This window comes from Loxodonta africana, chromosome 11, assembly GCF_030014295.1.
Source record: "Loxodonta africana isolate mLoxAfr1 chromosome 11, mLoxAfr1.hap2, whole genome shotgun sequence".
In the NCBI taxonomy this organism is placed as follows: Eukaryota; Metazoa; Chordata; class Mammalia; order Proboscidea; family Elephantidae; genus Loxodonta; species Loxodonta africana.
The window spans coordinates 23103435-23124876 of NC_087352.1; the positions used below are offsets into that span (position 1 = coordinate 23103435).

Genomic DNA, 21442 nt, shown 5'->3' on the forward strand with positions numbered 1-21442 from the left:
CTACCCCTTCTGAGCCCCGCAGCTGCTGCTGCTAATAAAGTTGTTGTTTAAAACGCAGCGGGAAACGTCACCGTAGGTGGCTAAACAGACGGTAGCTTTGCTGTCGAGAACGCGAGTGTGCTACGTCATCAGTGAGCGCCGACCGCTCTTGGGAGGCTTGTTTTTTAGAAACAGTCGTTTGAGGAGAGAAAAGGTAGGTATGATGAAGAGGAGGGGAAGCGGGAGACCAGACTTCTGGGTCTTGAGAAGGAAGTGTGGAAGGAGAGGAGCGGGTGTTTATAGGTTGCTTGATTCTTTATAGATTGCTCTTTGGGTAAGTGCTCCTGCGATGCTATGGCCCTGGGAATATGGTTGGAGCAAATATTGTTCCCTGCCCACTTAGGCCTTTGCTTAATGCCTTGGGAGGTAGCCTTAATCAAGTAGTCACTTAAGTAATCACAAATGTATGACGTGCCTTGGGGTAGAAGACACACAGGGCGTGTGGTGTGTGGTTCAGGGAGGTGATTTCATAGTTGCAAAATGAGACCTAAAGGCTGAGGAGGTGTTGGGTAAGTAGAGAGGGAACAGGCATTTTGTTGTGTGCCATGGAGTCAATAACGACGCACAGTTCTACTCAGAGTAGAACTGCCCCGTAGGGTTTCCTAGGCCTTAATCTTTATGGGAGCAGATCGCCAGGTCTTTTCTCTCACAGAAGGGGTGGTGGGTTCACACTGCCAGCCTTTTCCCAGTTGCATCATCAGGGCACCTTCCTATGTGCTGGGATGATAAAGAAGGAACAGGGCCTCCTGGAGGAGAATCCCCTCCCAGCAATGTGAAAGGATTTGGACTGGGCAAGGTTGTAAGGAATTCTGCTTTTCCTGCCCACAGGCCTCGGGATGTCTCTGGCAGACGAGCTCTTGGCTGACCTCGAGGAGGCGGCTGAAGAGGAGGAAGGAGGAAGCTATGGGGAGGAAGAAGAGGAGCCAGCAATTGAGGATGTGCAGGAGGAAACACAGCTGGACCTTTCTGGGGACTCAGTCAAGAGCATCGCCAAGCTATGGGACAGCAAGATGGTGAGAAGGCCACAAGGCTCGCAGGCAGACTCTAAATAGAAGTTCCCGGGAGGGGCCGATGGGGGCAGGAGCACTTTCTTTGTGAAGATTCCTGGCGTCTGATCTTACTTTCCCTCCCACACAGTTTGCTGAGATCATGATGAAGATCGAGGAGTATATAAGCAAGCAAGCCAAAGCTTCAGAAGGTAATTTCTCTCCCCCGTCCACCCTCCTGTCAGACCCCTTGGCTCTTGCTGCTTGTGGCATGAAAACTCTATGGAGCAATTCTGCTCTGACACACATGGGGTCACACACTAGTTGGAATTGACTTGATGGTAACTGGATTTTAGTTTTAGGTCTGGGTGTAGAAGGAGGAGAACAGGGGGAGGCGATAGCTAAAGGGTGCAGGGTTTCTTTTCATCGTAATAAAAGTATTCTAAGATTGACTGTGGTGATGGTTGTATGTATCTGTGAATGTACTAAAAACCATTCAATTGCACACTTTAAGTGGGTGATTGATGGTGTGTGAATTACTTGTCACTAAAAGTTGTTTAAAAAAATCTAATTTGGCCTCTGGTTTACCATTCTGCTTCTTCCCTCCAGCTCACCCCAGTCTCCCTGCGGTGGAGGAGTGGGGGTGTTTAGAGTCACACTCACACCCACGCTATCTTGTCTTCACAGTGATGGGCCCAGTAGAGGCGGCCCCTGAATACCGGGTCATCGTGGACGCCAACAACCTGACCGTGGAGATCGAGAATGAACTGAGTGAGTGCCAGGAGAGGCCAGTGAGGAGGGCGGTGGACCCCAAACCTTCCCTCATCCCCAAATGAGGGAGACAGGCAGGAACCTGGGCCACTTCCTCCACCGGCTTCTCCCAGGGTTCTGCTCTCAAGCCTCTTGTATTAGCAGGTTCACAAGCCCGTCATAATGGCAGCTTCACAAGCCCCTCATATTAGCTAGAATGCAGGTTCTGCTGTTGTAACAGGGTGGCTTAGACAAGAGGGAAGTGGCTTTTCTGATCACATAAAGTCTAGGTGAGCTATTCCAGCCTGCACAGCTTCTTGACCACCTGTGGAGCCCAGGCTCTTCTGACTTGTTGGTTGGCCATGTATTTCATGGTCCAAGGTGACTGCTCCACCTCCTGCCAGCACCTCCACGTCCCTACCAGCAAGGCATGGGAGAGGAGAGAAGGGCACAGTTATTAGGGGTGTGATGCAGATTCTGGAGAGGTCCTGTCTACCAGCTCCTAAGTAAAAGAAACCAGTCACGGGAGACCATGGCGGGAAAGAGGATTAGAACCTCCGTTAGCCCTGTAGCCAGGTGTGGCTCACTCATATCCTCTATAACAATCCCACAAAGAGAATGTCCTTCAGGTTACCTCAGCTTCCTAAAGCTTCCTGCCATCAGATGCTTCCCTACAGGCCCTAAGCACATCACACAGGTCGCTTCAGCCCATGTCTTGTGGACCAGGATTAACCCATGTGGCCACTCTGGCATTAAGGGCACGAGACAGTGGTGACCCAGTGGTAGAATTACCATCCTCCTTCTGGGAGACCTGGGTTCAGTCCCTGGCCAATGCACCTCATGCACAGCCACCACCCATCTGCCAGCGGAGGCTGGTATGTTGCTGTGGTGCTGAACAGGTTTCAGCGGAGCTTCCAGACTAAGACAGACTAGGAAGAAAGGCCAGGCATTGTACTTCCAAAATCCAGCCAATGAAAACCCTATGGATCACAATGGTCCAATCTGCAACCAATCACGGGGATGGCTCAGGACTGGGCAGTGTTTGGTTCCTTCGTGCATGGGTCGTCATGGGTCAGGGGCCAACTTGCTGGCAGCTGATAACAGCAGTATGAAGGGCAACCGATAAATATAGCCTTCATCCTGGGTGTCCGTCTACCCAGCTAGAACTCAGGGGCGCAGTTCCTAAAAGAAAAAGGGGAAGCGGATGCTGGGACACCAGCAGAGCCTGCCCCGCCTCACCAGACCCCTCCTCTCCCTGTGCGCCTTAGACATCATCCATAAGTTCATACGGGATAAGTACTCGAAGCGATTCCCCGAGCTGGAGTCCCTGGTGCCCAATGCGCTGGATTACATCCGCACAGTCAAGGTGAGCGGAGGGGAAATGGGGTAGGGGGACAGTGGGCTGCAGAAGAACCGAGGCTTCTTGACCGCCACCAGCCTGTAAGGGAGACAGGGCCCCACTCTTGGCTTCTCCCCTTACCAGTTGCCGTGAAGTTAATTCCGACTCACGCGACTGTGTGTGTGTCAGGATACAACTGTGCCCCATACGGTGTTCTTGGCTGTAACCTTTACCAAAGCAGATTGCCATGCCTTCGTTCTGTGGTTCTGCTGGGTGGGTTTGAACCACCAGCCTTTAGGTTAGTTGTTGTTAGGTGCCGTCAAGTCGATTCTGACTCCTGGCAACCCTATATGACAGAGTAGAAGTGCCCCATAGGGTTTCCTAGGCTGTAATCTTTATGGAAGCAGATTGCCAGGTTGTTCCTCCTGTGAAGTGGCCAGTGGATTCAGACTGCTAACTTTTTGATTAGCAGCTGAGCACTTAACCATTGTACCACCAGCTCTCCTTTTTTAGGTTAGTAATCGAGTGCAACCTTTTATACCATTCAAGGACATTATTTACAGGTACAAGGGTTAGGATTTCAACTTGTGTTTTTGGGGAACACAGTTAAATCCATAACCGGACCTTCAGGGTTGGGGATTTTAGTTTCCTTGTGCTGCAGTAGTACAATCCCACAACATGGGCGGCTTTAAAGAGCAGAAATTTATTCTCTTATAGTTTTCAGAAGCTAGAAGTCCAGATCAGGGTATTGGCCATATTGATTCGTTCTGAGGGCTCTGGCGGCTGCTGGTAACCCTTAGCTTGTAGCTGCGTCTTCCTCCTCCCGTGTGTGACTGTTTCCTTGCCTGTCCTCCTCTTTCATAAGACACCAATTGTACAGGATTAGGACCCACCCGACTCCAGTGTGTTGTGTTTAACTGACAATATCTGCAAAGAAAGACCCTAATTCTCCAAACAAGGCCACATTCAGCAGCTACAGGAGTTAGGGCTTCAACGTATCTTTCTGGGGGACACAGTTCAGCCCATAACAGCATTCTATGGGCAAGTCCATAGAGGATTTAAGTAGAGGGGGTCAGGTTCGAGTGAAGACAGTTTCCACACCCCGTCCTCTGCCCGTCTCCTCATCTCTCACCCCCAGGAGCTGGGCAACAGCCTGGACAAGTGCAAGAACAATGAGAACCTGCAGCAGATCCTGACCAACGCCACCATCATGGTAGTCAGCGTGACCGCCTCCACCACCCAGGGGTATGTGCACAGCAGGGAGAAGGACCCAGAGCCTGCCTCAGACCCACCTACCAGGCAAAGACAGTCTGGGGATTCTAGGGTCTCAGTCTCAGGAGGACAGCTCAGTTCTGTTCTACGTGTGTTTAGCTGGGCTCGAAGGGTCCCACAGGGAATGAGGGAGCCATCTCACCCGAAAGGAGCCTGTAGTCTCAAGGGGTGAGGCAGAGAGTAAACATGTAGTTACAAGTGTTCCTCGTATGGAGTCCCTGGGTGGTGCAGATGGTTAACACTCTCAGCTGCTAGCCGAAAGGTTGACAGTTGAAGAGGCATCTTGGAAGAAAGGCCTGGTGATCTACTTCCGAAAGGTCATAGCCATTGAATACCCTGTGGAGCATAGTTCAACTCTGACACACACGGGGTCGCCATGAGTTGGAGTTGACTGGACGGCAACTGGATTGGTTTTTTGGGTCCCAGTATGTCTTCCCTGCGCCCCCCCCACCCCCCCGCCGTTAGAATGAAAGTTCCCATGTGGGCAGGGATTCTGTCTGTTTTGCTCACTGCTGTGTGCCTCATAAATAACACAGAGGCCGACACCACCCAGTCTGCACTTTTTGGGGATGGGAGAATGGGTGTGTGATTGGACAGGGCCATGGGCTAATGATCCAAGTGACTACTGTGTGCCAGGCATGCACCTGCCTTAAAGCATCTGCTGTTTCCTCAGCTGGAATGCTGTGCCCCCGGCATCTGCATGGCTTGCTCCCTTGCCTTCCGAGCCCCCTGTTCAAAATTGCAGTCCATCCCCGCCCCTGCCCCCACCCAGCGGTCAGGTATTTGGGGGGTTCCTGCTGTGTGTCAGGTTGGAGATTTGAATCCACCCAGTGGTACCATGGAAGAAATGCCTGGCAGTGTGCCTCACTAAAGAGTGTAGCCAAGAAAATTCAATGGAACTCAGTCCTACTCTGTGACACCTGGGTTCGCCATGAGTCGGAATCAACTCGATGGCACTGGGTTTGGTTTTGGGTTCTTGGTGCTATGTGTAAGGCGCTGGTCCACTGGCCAGGATCACAGAGGAGGGAGGCCAGGCCTAAGGTAGCCAGGTCATCTGTCCTGGGGCATACAGCCAGGTTGTAACCCACGTACACGTGTTGCACATAACACACACAGGAATACATGTGCATACACACATATATACACAGTTATACATGCATGCATACACGTGCATACATGTATGTCTGTGTCCATGTGCACAAATGCACACATGTACAGGCGCACATACATGCAGATGCACACACGTGCACGTGTGCACACACACTGAGGGGTAGGGCATCTGACAGCAGTGAGATGGGACACCTGAGAGGGTGGCCAGGGTCCATCCCACCCATACCACGTGCCCCCCCACAGGCAACAGCTGTCGGAGGAGGAGCTGGAGCGGCTGGAGGAGGCCTGCGACATGGCCCTGGAGCTGAACGCCTCCAAGCATCGCATCTACGAGTACGTGGAGTCCCGCATGTCCTTCATTGCGCCCAACCTCTCCATCATCATCGGAGCTTCCACTGCTGCCAAGATAATGGGTGAGGCCTTGGGGCCGGGCATGGGTGTCGAGCAGCATCCCCCGCCGTGATGGTTTGTCCCCTGCAGTGGTGTCTGGGGTAGCCTGACTTGCTGTGTGACCTCGGGCAAGTCATGCCCTTTTTCTATAAAGCAGGGTATTTGGCCGGGGCCCCAGCACTGCGTCTCTCTTGCTCTTGCCTGTTGTCTCTCCTTGTGCTCACAGAGTCTGAATAGCCTGCTTTTCGTGCCGACAGGCAGAGAAAAGGATGCAAACTCTGACCTTGTTTCTGTCCCCAAATAATGAGCACAGCTAGGGGCAAACAGGCAGTAAAGGAGGGAGGTGGGGTGGCCACAGGAAGAGCAGGGCTCCTCCCTTGGTGGGCAGATCTGAGGCAGCTCCTGGCTCTGCTGTGGGATTCTTCGAGGTGGCCTCAGGATTGTAAAGTCAAGCCCTGAGCCTCCATTTTCTCTGCAAGACTGGGATGCTGATCCTGACTGTGTTGTTTAAGTGGCTGGGTCTCCCTGCCCCCAGGACTCTCAGGCACGTGGCTTCCCCTATCTGAACCATGTCTGAATTTCCCCCTCTGAAATGGGACATCTGACCTGCCTCTCGAGGCCGCCTCAAATCAGGGATCCAAGCACAAACTTGAGTTAAAGTGTACAGCACACAGCAAGCCCCCAAGCATGCCCCATGGTTCTCCTGACCCGACCCTTCCCTGTCGCTCCTGCTGCAGGAGTGGCTGGAGGCCTGACCAACCTCTCCAAGATGCCCGCCTGCAACATCATGCTGCTTGGAGCCCAGCGCAAGACGCTCTCCGGCTTCTCGTCAACCTCTGTGCTGCCCCACACGGGCTACATCTACCACAGCGACATTGTGCAGTCCCTGCCCCCGGTGAGCCACCCACCCCTTCGTGCTGTGAGCCTTCGTCCTCCACCTTGTCTGTCCTTGCCCACTGTGCCACTAACAGCCTGGTCACCAAAGGCCGTGTGTGTTAATCTCTGTCTTAGTTATCCAGTGCTACCATTATAGAAATAGCACAAGTGGGTGGCTTAACGAATGGAAATTTACTTTCTCTCAGTTTAGAAGGCTAGAAGTCCTAATTGAGGGCACTGGCTTAGGGGGAGGCTCCCTCTTTGTCGGCTCTAGGGTAAGGTCCTTGTTTCTTTCAGCTTCTCCAGCCCCGGCATGCCTCGGTTCTTTGGTGATCTCCACATAGCATCTGTCTTCCCCCCATTAGTGCTTGTGTCCTTGTTTCATCTGCACTTTTCATAACTCAGAAGTGATTAGGTTTGGGGCACACTATACTATACTGATATGGCCTCCTGAATGTAACAAAGAAAACCCTCTGCCATGTGGAATTACACATCCATGGGTGGGTTGTTGTTAAGTGCCCTTGAGTTGATTTTCTGCTCATAGCAATAGAGTAGAACTGCCCCGCAGGGTTTTCTAGGCTGTAAATCTTAATGGAAGCAGACTGCCACATCTTTCTCCTGTGGAGCAGATGGTGGGTTCGAACTGCTGACTTTTCAGTTAGCAGCCAAGCACTTAACTGTTGTGCCACCAAGTCTTCTTTCCACAGGCATAGGAGTTAGGATGGAGCCTTGGTGGTGTAGTGGTTAAGCGCTCGGCTGATAATTGAAAAGTCAGCGGTTCGAACCCACCAGCCGCTCCTCAGGAGAAAGATGTGGCAGTCTGATTCTGTAAAGATTTATAGCCTAGGAAACCCTATGGGGCAGTTCTGCTCCATCCTACAGGATTGCTGTGAGTTGGAATTGACTTGATGACAATGGGTTTTTAGTGGTTAAGATTCTAACACGTGTTTTGGGGGGACGCAGTTCAATCCATAACACCACGTGAGCCTGAGTTTGTCACCCTGCTGTGCACCTCAGCCCCTCACCTGTGAAAGTGACAGCAGTGATCAGGATCCTGGGGAACAGGGTGGCATGGGGCATTGCAACAAGGATGCTGGAGCCAGGCGGGCAGGTGCTGGAGTTCTGGCAGCGCCACCTACCAACTGGGTGACCTCGGGCAAGACGTGTGAGTGCGCTGTGCCTCAGTCTTTTCGTTTGCAGATTGGGAGAACAGCACCTGCACAGGGTATGGCAGGGACTCAGAGTATGGGGAACACCAAGGTCAGGCCCAGCACATGGTAAGCATTATCAGTGTCAGCTCACAAGGCTGAGGCGTCCCCAAACCATGCTCAGGTTCAGTGGTTCACTAGAAGGACTCACTGAATTCATGGACAGCTGTCATGCTCACTGACAGCTATTATGCTCACAGTTTACGATTTATTACAGGGAATGGGTGTCATGCTGTTGTTAGGTGCCGTCGAGTTGGTTCCAACTCATAGAAACCCTGTGTACAACAGAACACTGCCCCTGGTCCTGCACCATCCTCACGATCGTTGCTGTGTTTGAGCCCAGTGTTGGAGCCACCGTGTCAGTCCATCTCGTTGAGGACCTTCCTCTTTTTCACTGACCCTCTACTTCACCAAGCATGATGTTCTTCTCCAGGGACTTGTTCCTTCTGATAACATGTCTAAAGTATGTGAGATGAAGTCTCGCCGTCCTCACTTCTAAGGAGCATTTTGGCTGTACTTCTTGTGAGACAGATTTGTTCATTCTTTTGGCAGTCCGTAGTAGAGTCGATATTTTTTGCCAGCACTTTAATTCAAAGGCATGAATTTTTCTTTGGTCTTCCTTATTCACTGTCCAGCTTTCGCATGCTTGTGAGGTGATTGAAAATACCATGGCTTGGTTAGCTGCACCTTAGTCCTCAAAGTGACATCATTGCTTTTTAACATTTTAAAGACATCTTTTGATTTGATTTGCCCAGTGCAGTACATCATTTGATTTCTTGACTGCTACAGATTAAAATCAACAGAGGGAAGAGACACGTGGAGCAGGGTCCAGGAGGGGTCCAAATGCAGTGCTTCTGTTGTCCTCTCCTCCGGGAGTCAGGACACATCACTGTCCTGTATAGATGTGTGACAGCATGCGTGTAGTACTGCCTGCCAGGGACGCTCACCCGAGCCTCTGTGTCCAGAGCTTTATTGCGGCTCCCCCGTTAGGCATGACTAGTTAATTGATTTCCCACATGGTTGGCTGCATGACCCCAAACTTGCACCTTCCATCACATGGTTACTCTCTGGCTACCCCAGGCAAACAGACCACCTCCCAGGAGTGGAGGGTGAAGGCCTGACCTCTTTTTGAGCAAAGTTAAATCCTTTACTACACATACCTGCTACTGTATGTCACCCCCTCTGTCATCCCCCTCATTACCTCCATTATCCCCTTTGTAACCCCTCTTCAGCCCCCTTTTCATTCCTCATCACCCCTCTGATTACCCCCCTCTTTACCCACCATTACCCACCTCGTCACCCCCCGTCATCCCTGTCATCACCACCCTCACCCCCCTGAGGGTGGTGTGCAGTAAATGAGTTCAGGGGACCCTGGTGCACATCGGGCCTCACCGTTCCTCCCATTGCTTCTCACCAAGCGCCTCCCCTCCTCAGCTTGAGAGTGTCTTCCATACGTCTCAGGGTTGGATCAGGCACAGGCCATAGACATCATAGGTCTGCAAGGGAGTCTCAGCGTGGTTAAGAGCTGGGGCTCCAGAGTCACAGACAGGCTGACATTGGAATCCAGCTCTGTCAGTGAACAACGCTGTTGCCTGGGCAAGTGTCTGCCCCACCCTCTACCCCTGCTCTCCCTCTGCTTTCCATGAAGTGGGGATACGAGCACTTCTCCCACGGGGCTGGCGGGAGGACTAGGGGAGGCATGGCTATAAAGCCTCCTTCCTAGGTCCCGGGATCAAGTCTGCTCTGACGACCAGGAGCAGCCGCTGCTGTGGTGATTATGCCTTCCGTCCATCCGTCTGTCTGGGTCACCCAGGTCCCACCTCCCTTTTCTGTTGCCCCAGGACCTCCGGCGGAAAGCAGCCCGGCTGGTGGCTGCCAAGTGCACGCTGGCAGCGCGCGTGGACAGTTTCCACGAGAGCACAGAGGGGAAGGTATGAGGCAAGGATGGAGGGGAGGGGGCCCGTCCCATCTGTCCACGTGAGTCTGTGGTCTCTCTGGCGGGAGCCATGAGCAGGGAACCGGCCAGGAATAAATACTTGATAGGACAAAGGCTAGTGTGTCCAGTGGGAAACCAGTTGCTATGTAGTTGACCTTGACTCATGGCAACCCCATGTGTGTCAGAGTAGAACTGTGCACCACACAGTTTCAGTGGCTGATTTTTCAGAAGTAAATTGCTAGGCCTTGTGAGGCGCCTTTAGGTGGACTCAAACCTCCAACCTTTGGTTAGCAGTTTACACCACCCGTGGACTCCATACACCTCCTGTTGTTAGTTGCCATCAAGCCTCTTCCAAGTCACGGCTACCCCATGTGTGCAGAGTAGGAATGCTCCATAGGGTTTTCAAGGCCGTGACTTTTCAGAAGCAGATTGCCAGGCCTTTTGAGGCAACTCTGAGTAGACTCGAACCTCCAATCCTTCAGTTAGCAGCTGAGTGCATTGACTGTCTGCACCACCCACGGACTCCTGTGCTGTCTGAAGGGGCTGTTAAATATTCAGTGGTTGTGTAGATGGTTGTTGTGTAGACCAGACCTTCGGGGTGAGGTCTGAGGTCGTTATGGGAGTTTGAAAGTCATTGGGTCATAGGTGGGACCTGGAGTCTTGAGAGGAGATGAGGCAGAGAGGAGGAGGGCCCAGAGGCTCAGGAGGAAGTGGGCGGAAGGACCGATGGATGAAGGAAGGCCTGTGTAAGGGGCTGCAGGAGCCTCTTCTCTCGCCCCTCCCCCAGGTGGGCTATGAACTGAAGGATGAGATTGAGCGCAAGTTTGATAAATGGCAGGAGCCTCCGCCTGTGAAGCAAGTGAAGCCGCTGCCTGCACCCCTGGACGGGCAGCGGAAGAAGCGCGGCGGCCGCAGGTGAGGGGCCAGGGGGCCAACGGCAGAGGAGAGGGTCAGGAAGGGATGGGGCTCACACCCTTGCCACCGACTCCCTGGTGCCTTCCTACTTGTCTCCAGGTACCGCAAGATGAAAGAGCGGCTGGGGCTGACGGAGATCCGCAAGCAGGCCAACCGCATGAGCTTTGGAGAGGTCAGATCCCTTTCTTTGACCTACGCTCCCACCAGGAAGCCTTGGTTGTCCTCTTTCCCACCCTACCAGTCCTGCGTCTCCTGCTGCGATCCCTCCTCTCCATCCTATAATCCCGGCCCCTCCCTGGCATCCAGCCATTCCTCTTCTCACTCATCCAGCCCCCAAGGCTGATTTTTTAGAAGTAGATCGTCAGGCCTTTCTTCTGAGGTACCTCTGGGTGCACTCGATTCTCCAACCTTTCAGTTAGCAGCCGAGCACATTAACCATTTGTACCACTCAGGGCCTCCCAATATATAACTAGTACTTTATAACTAGTATTCATAATCTAGAAAAAACATTTAGTGGGGGCATATGCGTGTGGGCTACCACCAGTTCCTGTCTGGTCGACTCCGACTCATGGTGACTCCATATATGCAGAGTAGGACTGCTCCATAGGGTTTTCAGGGCTGTGACCTTTCAGAAGCAGAGTGCCAGGCCTTTCTTCCAAGGCATCTCCGGGTGGACTTGAGCCTTAAGACTTTTGGTTAGCAGCCAAGCGCATTCACCATTTGCGCCACCCAAGGACTCCTGTCCCATTTGAAGGGGTTCTTATATCCAGAGGTCATGTAGACAGTTATAAAGTCAATTCAGAGCCCACCTCGCTCCCCGGCTCTAAGCCGTCCTGTGGCTTCCATCAGCCCGAGTGTCTCAGCCGGGCATCTGAGGACAGTTGGGATCTGGCCTGCTGGCCTCTCCTCTCTCCCCTCCCTGCCCTTTCGTGTGTCCTGCTCTACGGCTTGACTGGCTCCTCGCTGTGCCCATCTGCACATTGCTGTATCAGAACCAGAGAAAGAGAACCAATAGGGGTGATGGGTGTGTGTGGAGACCTGGTGGTATAGTTGTTAAAGCACTCAACTGCTAACCAAAAGGTCAGCAGTTTGAACCCACCAGCCACTCTGTGGGAGAAAGATATGGCAGCCTGCTCCCATAAAGATTTACAGCCTTGGAAACCCTATGGGGCAGTTTTACTCTGTCCTATAGGGTCACTATGAGTCAGAATCGACTTGATGGCAACGTGTGTTTGGGAGAGAGAGACAGAATCATGGGGGCTGACAAGTCCAGAATCCACAGGTTAGGCTGCAGGCTGAAAATCCTAGCAGTCTTGAGTCCCAAATCTGTAGGGCAGGCTGGAAACTCAGGTAAGAGTTGATGTTGGAGTCTTGAGTCTGAAATCCACAGGGCAAGCGGCTGGCTGGACACTCTGGCAAGATTTCTTCATCACAGTCTTGAGGCAGAATTCCTTTCCCTCCAGGGAACTTCAGTGTTTGCTCTTAAAGGCTTTGATTGATTGGATCAGGCCCGTCCGCATTATCACTGGTCATCTCCAAGTGCACACGTATAATTAGCCTTCGTGGTTCCCACCCCCATGCTTCACCCTGCTGGTGTCTTCTTTTCTTACCTAAGCATCTTACTGGTCCTGCAAGACCTAGCTCAGACCTCATCACCGAAACCTGTCCTGGTCCTTGACAACCCCCTTCCACATACGTATAAGAGAAAATGGCCTCTCTCAACCTGTAGCTTAGGGAGCAGCAACTGTATTCGACTTCTTGCTGGGTCCCCAGCACCCCCTAGTGCACAGGGTCCCCAGGGCTCAGCATGGCTCACGTGCACAGATAACCCTAAGCAAGGGTTACCTGTGTGGGTAATCGAGGGTGGCTCTGGGACCAGTTGACTGAGTGAGTTGTAGTTGGGCTTCCAGCTGGTGGGGGTGGCCAAGTGGCTAGTGGAGAAAGGGGCCCAGTAACTCATCTCCAGGACATTTCCCCCCTCCCCCCAGATTGAGGAGGATGCCTACCAGGAGGACCTGGGCTTCAGCCTGGGCCACCTGGGCAAATCGGGCAGTGGGCGCGTGCGGCAGACACAAGTGAACGAGGCCACCAAAGCTAGGATCTCCAAGACACTGCAGGTATGGGCTGGGTCCAGGTGGAGGCTGGGGGTGAGGTGGACACTTGGGGTGGACAGGCCCAAACCCCTGCCCTCCCCTCCTCTCTCCCCTCAGCGGACCCTGCAGAAGCAGAGTGTGGTATACGGTGGCAAATCCACCATCCGGGACCGCTCTTCGGGAACCGCCTCCAGCGTGGCCTTCACCCCACTCCAGGTACTCCTCCAGCCCCCACCAGCCTCCTTGGAAATTCGCTGCCCCTCCCCAGGCTTCTGCTTCTGTACCTGGACTACAGGAGTCCCTGAATGGTACAAATGGTTAAGTGCTCGGCCACTAACCAAAAGGCTGGTGGTCTGAACCCACCCAGAGGCACCTTGGAAGAAAGACCTGGCCGTCTGCTTCCGAAAGGTTGCAGCCATGAAAACCTTATGGAGCAGTTCTACTCTGCACACGTGGGGCTGCCATAAGTCTTGATCTCCTGGATGGCAACTAACAACTACCCAATTTAAAATCTGAACCCTGATCTCCTACATCTCCTCATCCTACTTCCTTATTTCTTTTTTTCCATAGCATTTATCTCCTAACATACTAAAAGAGTCCCTGGGTGACGCAGATGGTTAAGCACTTGGCTAGTAACCAATGGGTTGGTAGTTTGAATTCACTCTGAGGTGCCTTAGAAGAAAGACCTAGTGCTCTACATCCAAAAAATCATGGAGCACAGTCGTATCCTGCACACATGGGTTGCCATGAGTCGGAATAGACTCAACGGCAACTAACAACAACAACCAGTAAAGTAGGTGTCGTGCGAGTAGCACCCTCACACGGTTGTTGTGGTGTGGCACACGGGCATGGCACGGTTCCTGGCCCTGAGTGAACACCCAAAGACAGCAGTGGCAAGAGGCGGTGAATGGTCCTGAGTACCCATCCATAAAAGAGGGCTACTCTTTCTCACATGACTGAGGAATAATGAGCCCATTTACTCAGTCAGCAGGTATTTGTTGAGCACCTACCTACGATGTCCTAGGCACTGTTCAAGGTGCTGGAGATATGGTCCTGAGCAAAACAGACAACAAGCCTCAATTCTCATGGGTTTACTGGAGGCAGGCGACGTATAAATAAAATATGTTGCTTGTTAAAAAACCAGTTGCCATTGGGTTGATTGCAACTCATGGCAACCCATGTGTGTCAGAATAGAACTGTGCTACATGAGGTTTTCCATGGCTGACTTTCCGGAAGTAGATCATCAGGACTTTCTTACAAGGCACCTCTGGGTGGACCAGAACCTCCAAACTTTCGGTTGGCAGGGACTCCATATATGGTGAAGCCTGTGAGAGCCAGAATGCGACAGGACTGCCTTGTTTTCCTGGGTCTTGCAGGTTTTGCGCCTTTGACAGGGTGCAGGCTTACCACTTTTCTGTCACCCTCTATTAGTGGAAAGTGTTTGATTTTTCCTTCTCTGACAGGTCTCCACCTTACACAAGTTCTGGCTTTTGCAGGTTTTACTGTAGTATATTTGAGGTTGTTGACTGCTAAAGAGAGAAAGAAGGGAGATAGGGAAGCAGATCAGTGGAGGTTTCAGTGTTGGTGTGGCCAGGGAGGGCCCCGATGAGAAGCTAAGAATGACTGCATTGAAAATATTTAGGACGGTGCTGACCACGTCATCAGCACCCAAAATTGGTCTTTGTTATTGTGGGCAGTGCTGATGTTAATTTGCTCTGGGACTCTGTTTTCTCATCCAGAAACTGAACATGATCAGCTATTCTCAGACTTGGGTGTTTTTAGAATCACCTGGGGAATGTGTTAAACATTTACATGCTCAAGTGCCCCACCCCCACCCCCAACCCTCTGACTCAGTCTTCCAAGGTGGGGGACACGGGGACAAGTAAACCACTCTCATGTCCCCCGAATCCTGAGATCCATTTAAACAGGCCTGTTGGGCTCTGAAGATTCATGATTCTCCTACTGAGTGGGGGCAAGAGGCCCCTGTTAGACTCCAGGCAGTCTCCCCACAGTCCCATCTCCTTCTTCCCTTGCTTAGGGCTTGGAGATTGTGAACCCACAGGCGGCCGAGAAGAAGGTGGCTGAGGCCAACCAGAAGTACTTCTCCAGCATGGCCGAGTTCCTCAAGGTCAAGAGCGAGAAGAGTGGCATCATGTCTACCTGAGGAGCTGCCCCTCCCCCCCCCAGGAGCCACCCACCCAAGGGACACAGAGGCCAGGCCCTCTTTGAGGGGTCGGGATCAGGGTTGGGAGGTCCTGGCAGGGAGAACCTGCACTCCCATCATCCCCTGCCCCGGCCGTTGTGCGGGGACTGTCCAGGGAGGGGTCGGCAGAGGTGTGGACCAGTCTCCCCAAGAACTGAGGGCGCTGCCCGACTTGGGGGCACAAGTGGTCTCCATCCTGCCTGGTATTTTGTTTCATTTTGTTAAACTGAGAAAGGAGATGCTTTTGGAAAAACTGCAATTAAAAACCACCAGGATCTGTCCTCAGAGAATGCTCACTTGTCAAACACCCAGGAGGAGTCCAAGTGACAAGGTTTTATGGGAAAGAGCTTGGGCGTTCCATCAAGGTGGCACCTGGACCAATCCTGGCTGGGACATCCACGTCATGGGAGCCCAGGAATAGGACAGCCCTCTGTTTCTAAAGCCCTGGGTGGACTTCAGTTCGTTTTGATATCCATGCAGTATGGCCAGTGTGAGACATTCAACGCTGGTGGGCCTCAGCTGGTGTCACCCCCTGGGCAGGTGGCCTTGCTTTTCCAAACCTCCATTTCCTCATCCATAAAAGATGGTGATAATCAACACTTGTACCATCAGACGCTTGTGAGGGTGCAACGTAATGCCCAGAAAGCTCTTAACGTTGAGCTCACCACCTGGGCCCAGCACCCTATTGCCATCGAGTCGATTCTGCCTCCTGGCAACCCTGGAGGACAGAGTAGAACTTCCCTAGGCAGGGGCTGATTACCCAGTTAGCAAGATAAGCAGGAGCTTACTTGTGCTTAAGATTAGGAAGTAAACTCCTGCTGTCCTTGCTGACTGGGTGATCCACCCATCAAGAATTGTAAATTTGAAAAGAGGCTTTGATTCTATAGGGAGGTGCTGTGGGGTTAGGAGAGAGACAGGTGCCAGGCATACCTAGAGGCAGAATCTTTGTGTGGTGAAAAAATGTGGAATTGTTCACTGCACATGCTCTGCTAAGCAAGGTGAGCACTGTGCTTACCTTGACTATCAGTTAATCCACCCCTGGCTATGGGGTTTCCAAGGCTGCAGTCGTCACAGAAGCAGACTACCAAATCTTTCTCCCATGGAGCAACTGGTGAGTTCGAACTGCTGGCCTTTCGGTTAGCAGCTGAGCATTTAGCCAGTGTACCACCAGGGCTCCTTGGGCCCATTAACAGCTGTTGTTATTTTTAACACATACTTGTTGAGTTCCCCTTGTTTAACCTAGCCCCAACCCTGGGTGAAGCAGGCAGGCTTCCTGCCCTTGTTGGAACTAATTGCTGTAAAAGTTTGTTCCAGGTGAGCAAAAGAACCCCCTCACTCCCAGCCAAGTCCACCTTGGGAACTGGGAGCTCAGCCAGGGCTGCCTTCACTGCGGCTGAAGGTGAGGGCTGAGGGGGGATGCAGCCTGCAGGCCACAGGGAAGGCACTCCAGGCAAGGGAACCACACAGCAGAGTCCCAGAGTGTGGCTGTTGATGGTGGTTTTCCTGCAAAGGTTGAGGAGGAATGGCTCCAGGGAACACTATCCACACTGTGGTTGGAGTTGTGCTCACAGCAGTCTTGAGGTGGCTCTAGCCCCTGACTTGCAAGGTCAGCTCGTCTGTGAGCTAACCTGAAGGTGGGTGCACAGATGAGCCAGTGCTAGTGAGGAAGCTGATACCTCAGGTCTCGGGCCATCTTTCTCTCCCCCTCTAGGTCACACCTCTTAGGGTCTCTCTCTGGCTTGGGGAGTTTTGTCTTTGAAATCCTGCTCTGCTTTTCCTCTCTCTGGGCCTCGCCGTCACCACTCAGGGCTCCGTGTGGCTACGGAATCTCAGACCCTCAGCCCAAGACTGTGTCCTGGTCTCAGTGCCTCTTTCCTCCTTTCTTCCTCTCAAAGGGTTCCCACACCTGGAGGGTCCTCCTTTTTCATTTTTATTGTTGAGAATATACACAGCAAAACACACTAACAGTTTCTACATGTACAATTCAGTGATATTGATTACATTCTTTGCATTGTGCAACCATTCTCAGTGCAGTGCAGTGAATTACTTAATATGGCCCTTTTAGCCACGCATGATCTTGTTAACTCCACAGTGATTGGGCGGGACTATGCAAATAAGGTGCTTGTGGCACACCGAGGGGATTGGACAAGTTTGCTAACAGTGCAAATAAGGTGCATGGCACCCTCAAAGGGGTGGGACCATGCAAATAAGATGTATATAACCCTAATGAAGGGGTTGGTCAGCTTTGCCTTCCCACTAGGCTTAAAATGAACCATTCCAGAGGCAGGAAGAGGGGAATAGAGCTGGGAGTAGAGTGCATCCTTTGGACCCGGGGTTGCTGCGCTGAGAACCTCCTAGACCCAGGAGATAGCTGTAACCTGAGAAGGTGCAGCGTGGCGAGACACAGCAGCAGGAAAGCAGTGGCAGCAGAACCAGGAGACTGGCACCAGACAGTATGGTGGGCTTCCTGGCCCACCAAGCAAGGCAGCTACCATGGGTGAGCTGACATGCAGAGCAAGAGAGCTGAGCAGCTTCAGGCAGGAGGCTTGCTGGCAGAGTGGGGGCCTTCAGGCACATGTCGGCGGAGCTAAAAGAGCTTTGTAACACTTTCCCCAAGCAGGGCAGAGGCCAGGTCAAGAGGCCCACAGAGAGGCCTGCCTGTGGGCACAGCTATCCTGATGGAAGAACTGTATCCCGAGTCATTCCTTATCCTGAATTGTAACCTGTCTCTTCCCTAATAAATCCCATAATCGTGAGTATGGTCTGTGAGTTCTGTGTAGCCATTGCAACAAATTATCAAACCCAGCAGAGAAACAGAGTGCCATGGGAGGGATGGCTGGTGTCAGAATTGGTGAAAAGGTTGGAGGGTGAAGGTATGTTTGACCACCTCACAGCAATCGGTCTTGGGCTGATGTTTATCTTGATTCTCCTTCACCTTATGAAGTTAGATGAGGAGGTCTGACACAGCAGCCACACCATTTTTACACTCACCCACGTTTTCGGAGTTGTTCCTTCCCCATTAATACACACTGCCCCCTAAGCTTCCTATCTGATCTTTTGAGTGGCTGTTGTCAATTTGATCATACATAGATAGATCTTAAAAGAGTACAATGTTAAGGCAGACATTCTTTACTAGTTAAGCTAAACTATAGTTTTAAGAAGACTTCAGGGGGTGTTTTTGGTTTAAGGCTTAAAGATTATCTCACAGCAATACATTCAGGGGTTCATCCAGCCTCCATGGTTCCAGAAAGTCTGGAGTCCATGAGAATTTGAAATTCTGTCCTGCATTTTCCCCTTTTGATCAGGATTCTTGTATAGAATCTTTGATCAAAATGTTTAGCAACGGTGGTAGGACACCATCCAGCTCTCTGCTCTCATGCCTGGGAGGTTCCATTTAACGACAAACCCTAGGTTGATGGTGCCATCATTTCCAGGGAAGGGCCCTTTGTCCACAATTTTGTTTAGAATCCCCCACCTCTGGCCAGACTACTGGCATCTGCAAATATGTGGGGAGTGGGATGAATCTTGGGAAAGACTCCAATTCCCTTGGCCCTACAGTCCTAAGTACTCTGTAGAACCAAAACCAAGCTTTGCTGTCACACCAGTTCTGACTCATGGTGACACCATGTGTGTCAGAGTAGAACTGTTCTCTATAGGGTTTTCGATGGCTGATTTTTCAGAAGTAGATTGCCAGGCCTTTCTTCTGAGCTGCCTCTGGGTAGATTCAAACCTCTGACCTTTTGGTTAGCAGCTGAACACATTAACCATTTGCACTACCCAGGGACTCCCTCTCGTGTCCCTCAGAGTCACCTGGAGGGCTTGTTAAAACATGGAGGGCTGGGTTCTAGAGTTTCTGATTCAGCAGGCCTAGGATGGAGTTAAGAAACCCTGGTGGCACTTGGCTTCTCCCTGAAAGGCTGACAGTTCCCACCTAGGAGATAAGACCCGGAAATCTGCTCCCATAAAGATGACAACCTAGGAAACACTATGGGACAGTTCTAATCTGTCGCTATGAGTCGAAAATTAACTGGATGGCACCTAACAACAAGAAGGATGCAGATCAAAGCTACGTCTCTAACAAGTTCCCAGGCGATGTTTATGCTGTTTATCCTAGGACCCCACTTTGGGAACCACTGCTTTAGAAAATTCTATCGGTGCCTCTCAGATTAGCTGCACACTAGCCTGGAAATCAACTCAGGAGTTTTAAACAATCATCTCAGGAGTTTTAAAAACTACTCATGCCTGGCTCCTACTTGAGTATCTGGAGTTGCTAAAGCTCCCCCGATGATTCTAATGTGCAGCTAAGTAGAGAACCACTACTCTACAACCCTGCTATTCAGTGTATCCCTGAACCATCAGCATCACCTGGGAACTTGTAAGGCTGGCGGACTCCCAGACCCACTGATTCTGAATCTGCTTTTCAGCAAATCCCTAGGGATTCCCATGCTTCCTGTGCATGTTCTAGTCTGAGAGGCACTGCTCCATCAGGGGACCACATTTTGAATAGCATGGTTCTAGAGCAATGACAACGTGCCCTGGTGGTGCAAAGGTGGCTGCTAACTGAAAGATTGGTGGTTCGAACCCACCAGCTGCTCTGTGAGAGAAAAGACCTGTTGATCTGCTCTGGTAAAGGTTACAGCCTATAAAGCCTATGGGGGCTGTTCTACTCTGTTACATGGGGTCGCTATGAGTCAGAATCAACTGGACAGCACCCAACAACAACAGAGGAACGACTCTCAAGCTCTAACAAACACAAGAATCACCCAGGATGTTTGTAAAAATGAAGGTTCACATAGGTCTGTGTGTGCCTAGGAGTCCCTCGGTGCTGCAGTGGTTAATGCGCGCAGCTGCTAACCAAAAAGCTGGCAGTTCGAGCCCACCCAGAGAAACATTGGAAGAAAATCGCCCATTGAAAACCCTGTGGAGCACAGTTGTATTCTGACATACATGGGGTCGCCATGAGTCAGAGCTGACTTCTGCAGCAGCTGGTTTACCGGTGTGTGCCTAAGAATCTGCATTTTTAGAGCATCCCTCCCTCCCTGCCACTGATGATTCTGATGTAGGCTGTGCAGACTTCGCTTTGAGAAATCCACTTTAGATTATGGCTCAATAAATGTTAGCTGCTGCGTTGGATTTATCTTTCCTCCACCTAGAGAGGTGGTGGGCAGATCTGGCTTTGTAGCTTGACTGTGCCGCTCTGCACTGTGTGACCCAGAAAGCACCAGTCCTCAACTACAAGTTATTCCTTGTGTTTGTTCACTCATCCAGCAAATAGTTACTGAGTGTTTCCTACGTGCTAGGTGCTGGAGATGCAAGCCCAGAAGGGGAAACTCAAATAATTATGTAAATAACAGTTGTTGTTGTTAGGTGCCATGGATAGACTCATAGCAACCCCAAGTGACAGAGCTGAACTGCCCCCACAGAATTTCCTAGGCTGTAATCCTTACTGGTGGCACAGTGGTTAAGAAAGCAGCTGCTAACCAGGAGGTTGCCAGCTTGAATCAACCAGCTGCTCCTTGGAAACTGCATGGGGCAGTTCTACTTTGTCCCACGGGGTCTCTATGAGTCAGAATTGACTCGATAGCAAAGGGTTTGGGTTTTTTTCAATCTTTACGGGAGCAAATCACCAGGTATTTCTCCTGCTGAGCTGCTGGGTGGGTTCGAAAGCTGAGTGCTTAAACCATTTCACCATCAGGGCTCCAGTTATTGTTAAAAAAAAAAAAAGTTAGGTACCATCAAGTCGGTTCCGACGTACAGCGACCTCATGTACAACAGAAGGAAATGCTGCCTGGTCCTGTGCCATCCTCACAATCATTGCTATGTTTGAGCCCATTGTTGCAGCCACTGTGTCAATCTATCTCATTGAGCATCTTCTTCTTTTTCTCTGACCTTCTACCTTACTATGCATGATGTCCTTCTCCAGGGATTGGTCCCACCTGATAACATGTCCAAAGTAAGTGAGATGAAGTCTCTCCTCTCCATTCTTGCTTCTAAACAGCATTCTGGCTATACTTTCCCCAAAACAGATTTGTTCGTTTTTCTGCAGTCCATGATATATTCAATATTCTTTGCCAACACCGTAATTCAATGCACAAGGCAAAAATAAATCGTAATGAACAGGATTCACCTCAGCACTCAGCAGCGGAGGTCAGGAAAGTTTCCCCCTCAAGAAAATACAACGGAACTGAGATCTGAGGGCATTAAGGAGGCAACCGAGGAAGGGAAAAGCAAAATCTATCTGTACCTTTTGCAGCGCTTTAAAGCATTCCCACCGCAATCCTCACAACGTTGGAGAAATTGGGTGCACCGGAGATTTACTGTCCGA

General features: G+C 51.3%; 1 protein-coding gene across 1 annotated transcript; it reads left to right on the forward strand.

Moving 5' to 3' along the window:
- Positions 1 to 73: 73 nt before the first annotated feature.
- On the forward strand, positions 74 to 15198 carry PRPF31 (pre-mRNA processing factor 31). The gene is made up of 14 exons (XM_003406854.4): positions 74 to 193; positions 868 to 1052; positions 1177 to 1237; positions 1713 to 1796; positions 3044 to 3141; positions 4253 to 4359; positions 5740 to 5909; positions 6624 to 6781; positions 9812 to 9901; positions 10694 to 10821; positions 10921 to 10993; positions 12810 to 12938; positions 13032 to 13130; positions 14953 to 15198. The coding sequence occupies exons 2-14, from the start codon at positions 876 to 878 to the stop codon at positions 15076 to 15078; spliced, it is 1500 nt and encodes a 499-aa protein (XP_003406902.1). The 5' UTR covers positions 74 to 193; positions 868 to 875; the 3' UTR covers positions 15079 to 15198.
- The last annotated feature ends 6244 nt before the right edge of the window (positions 15199 to 21442 follow it).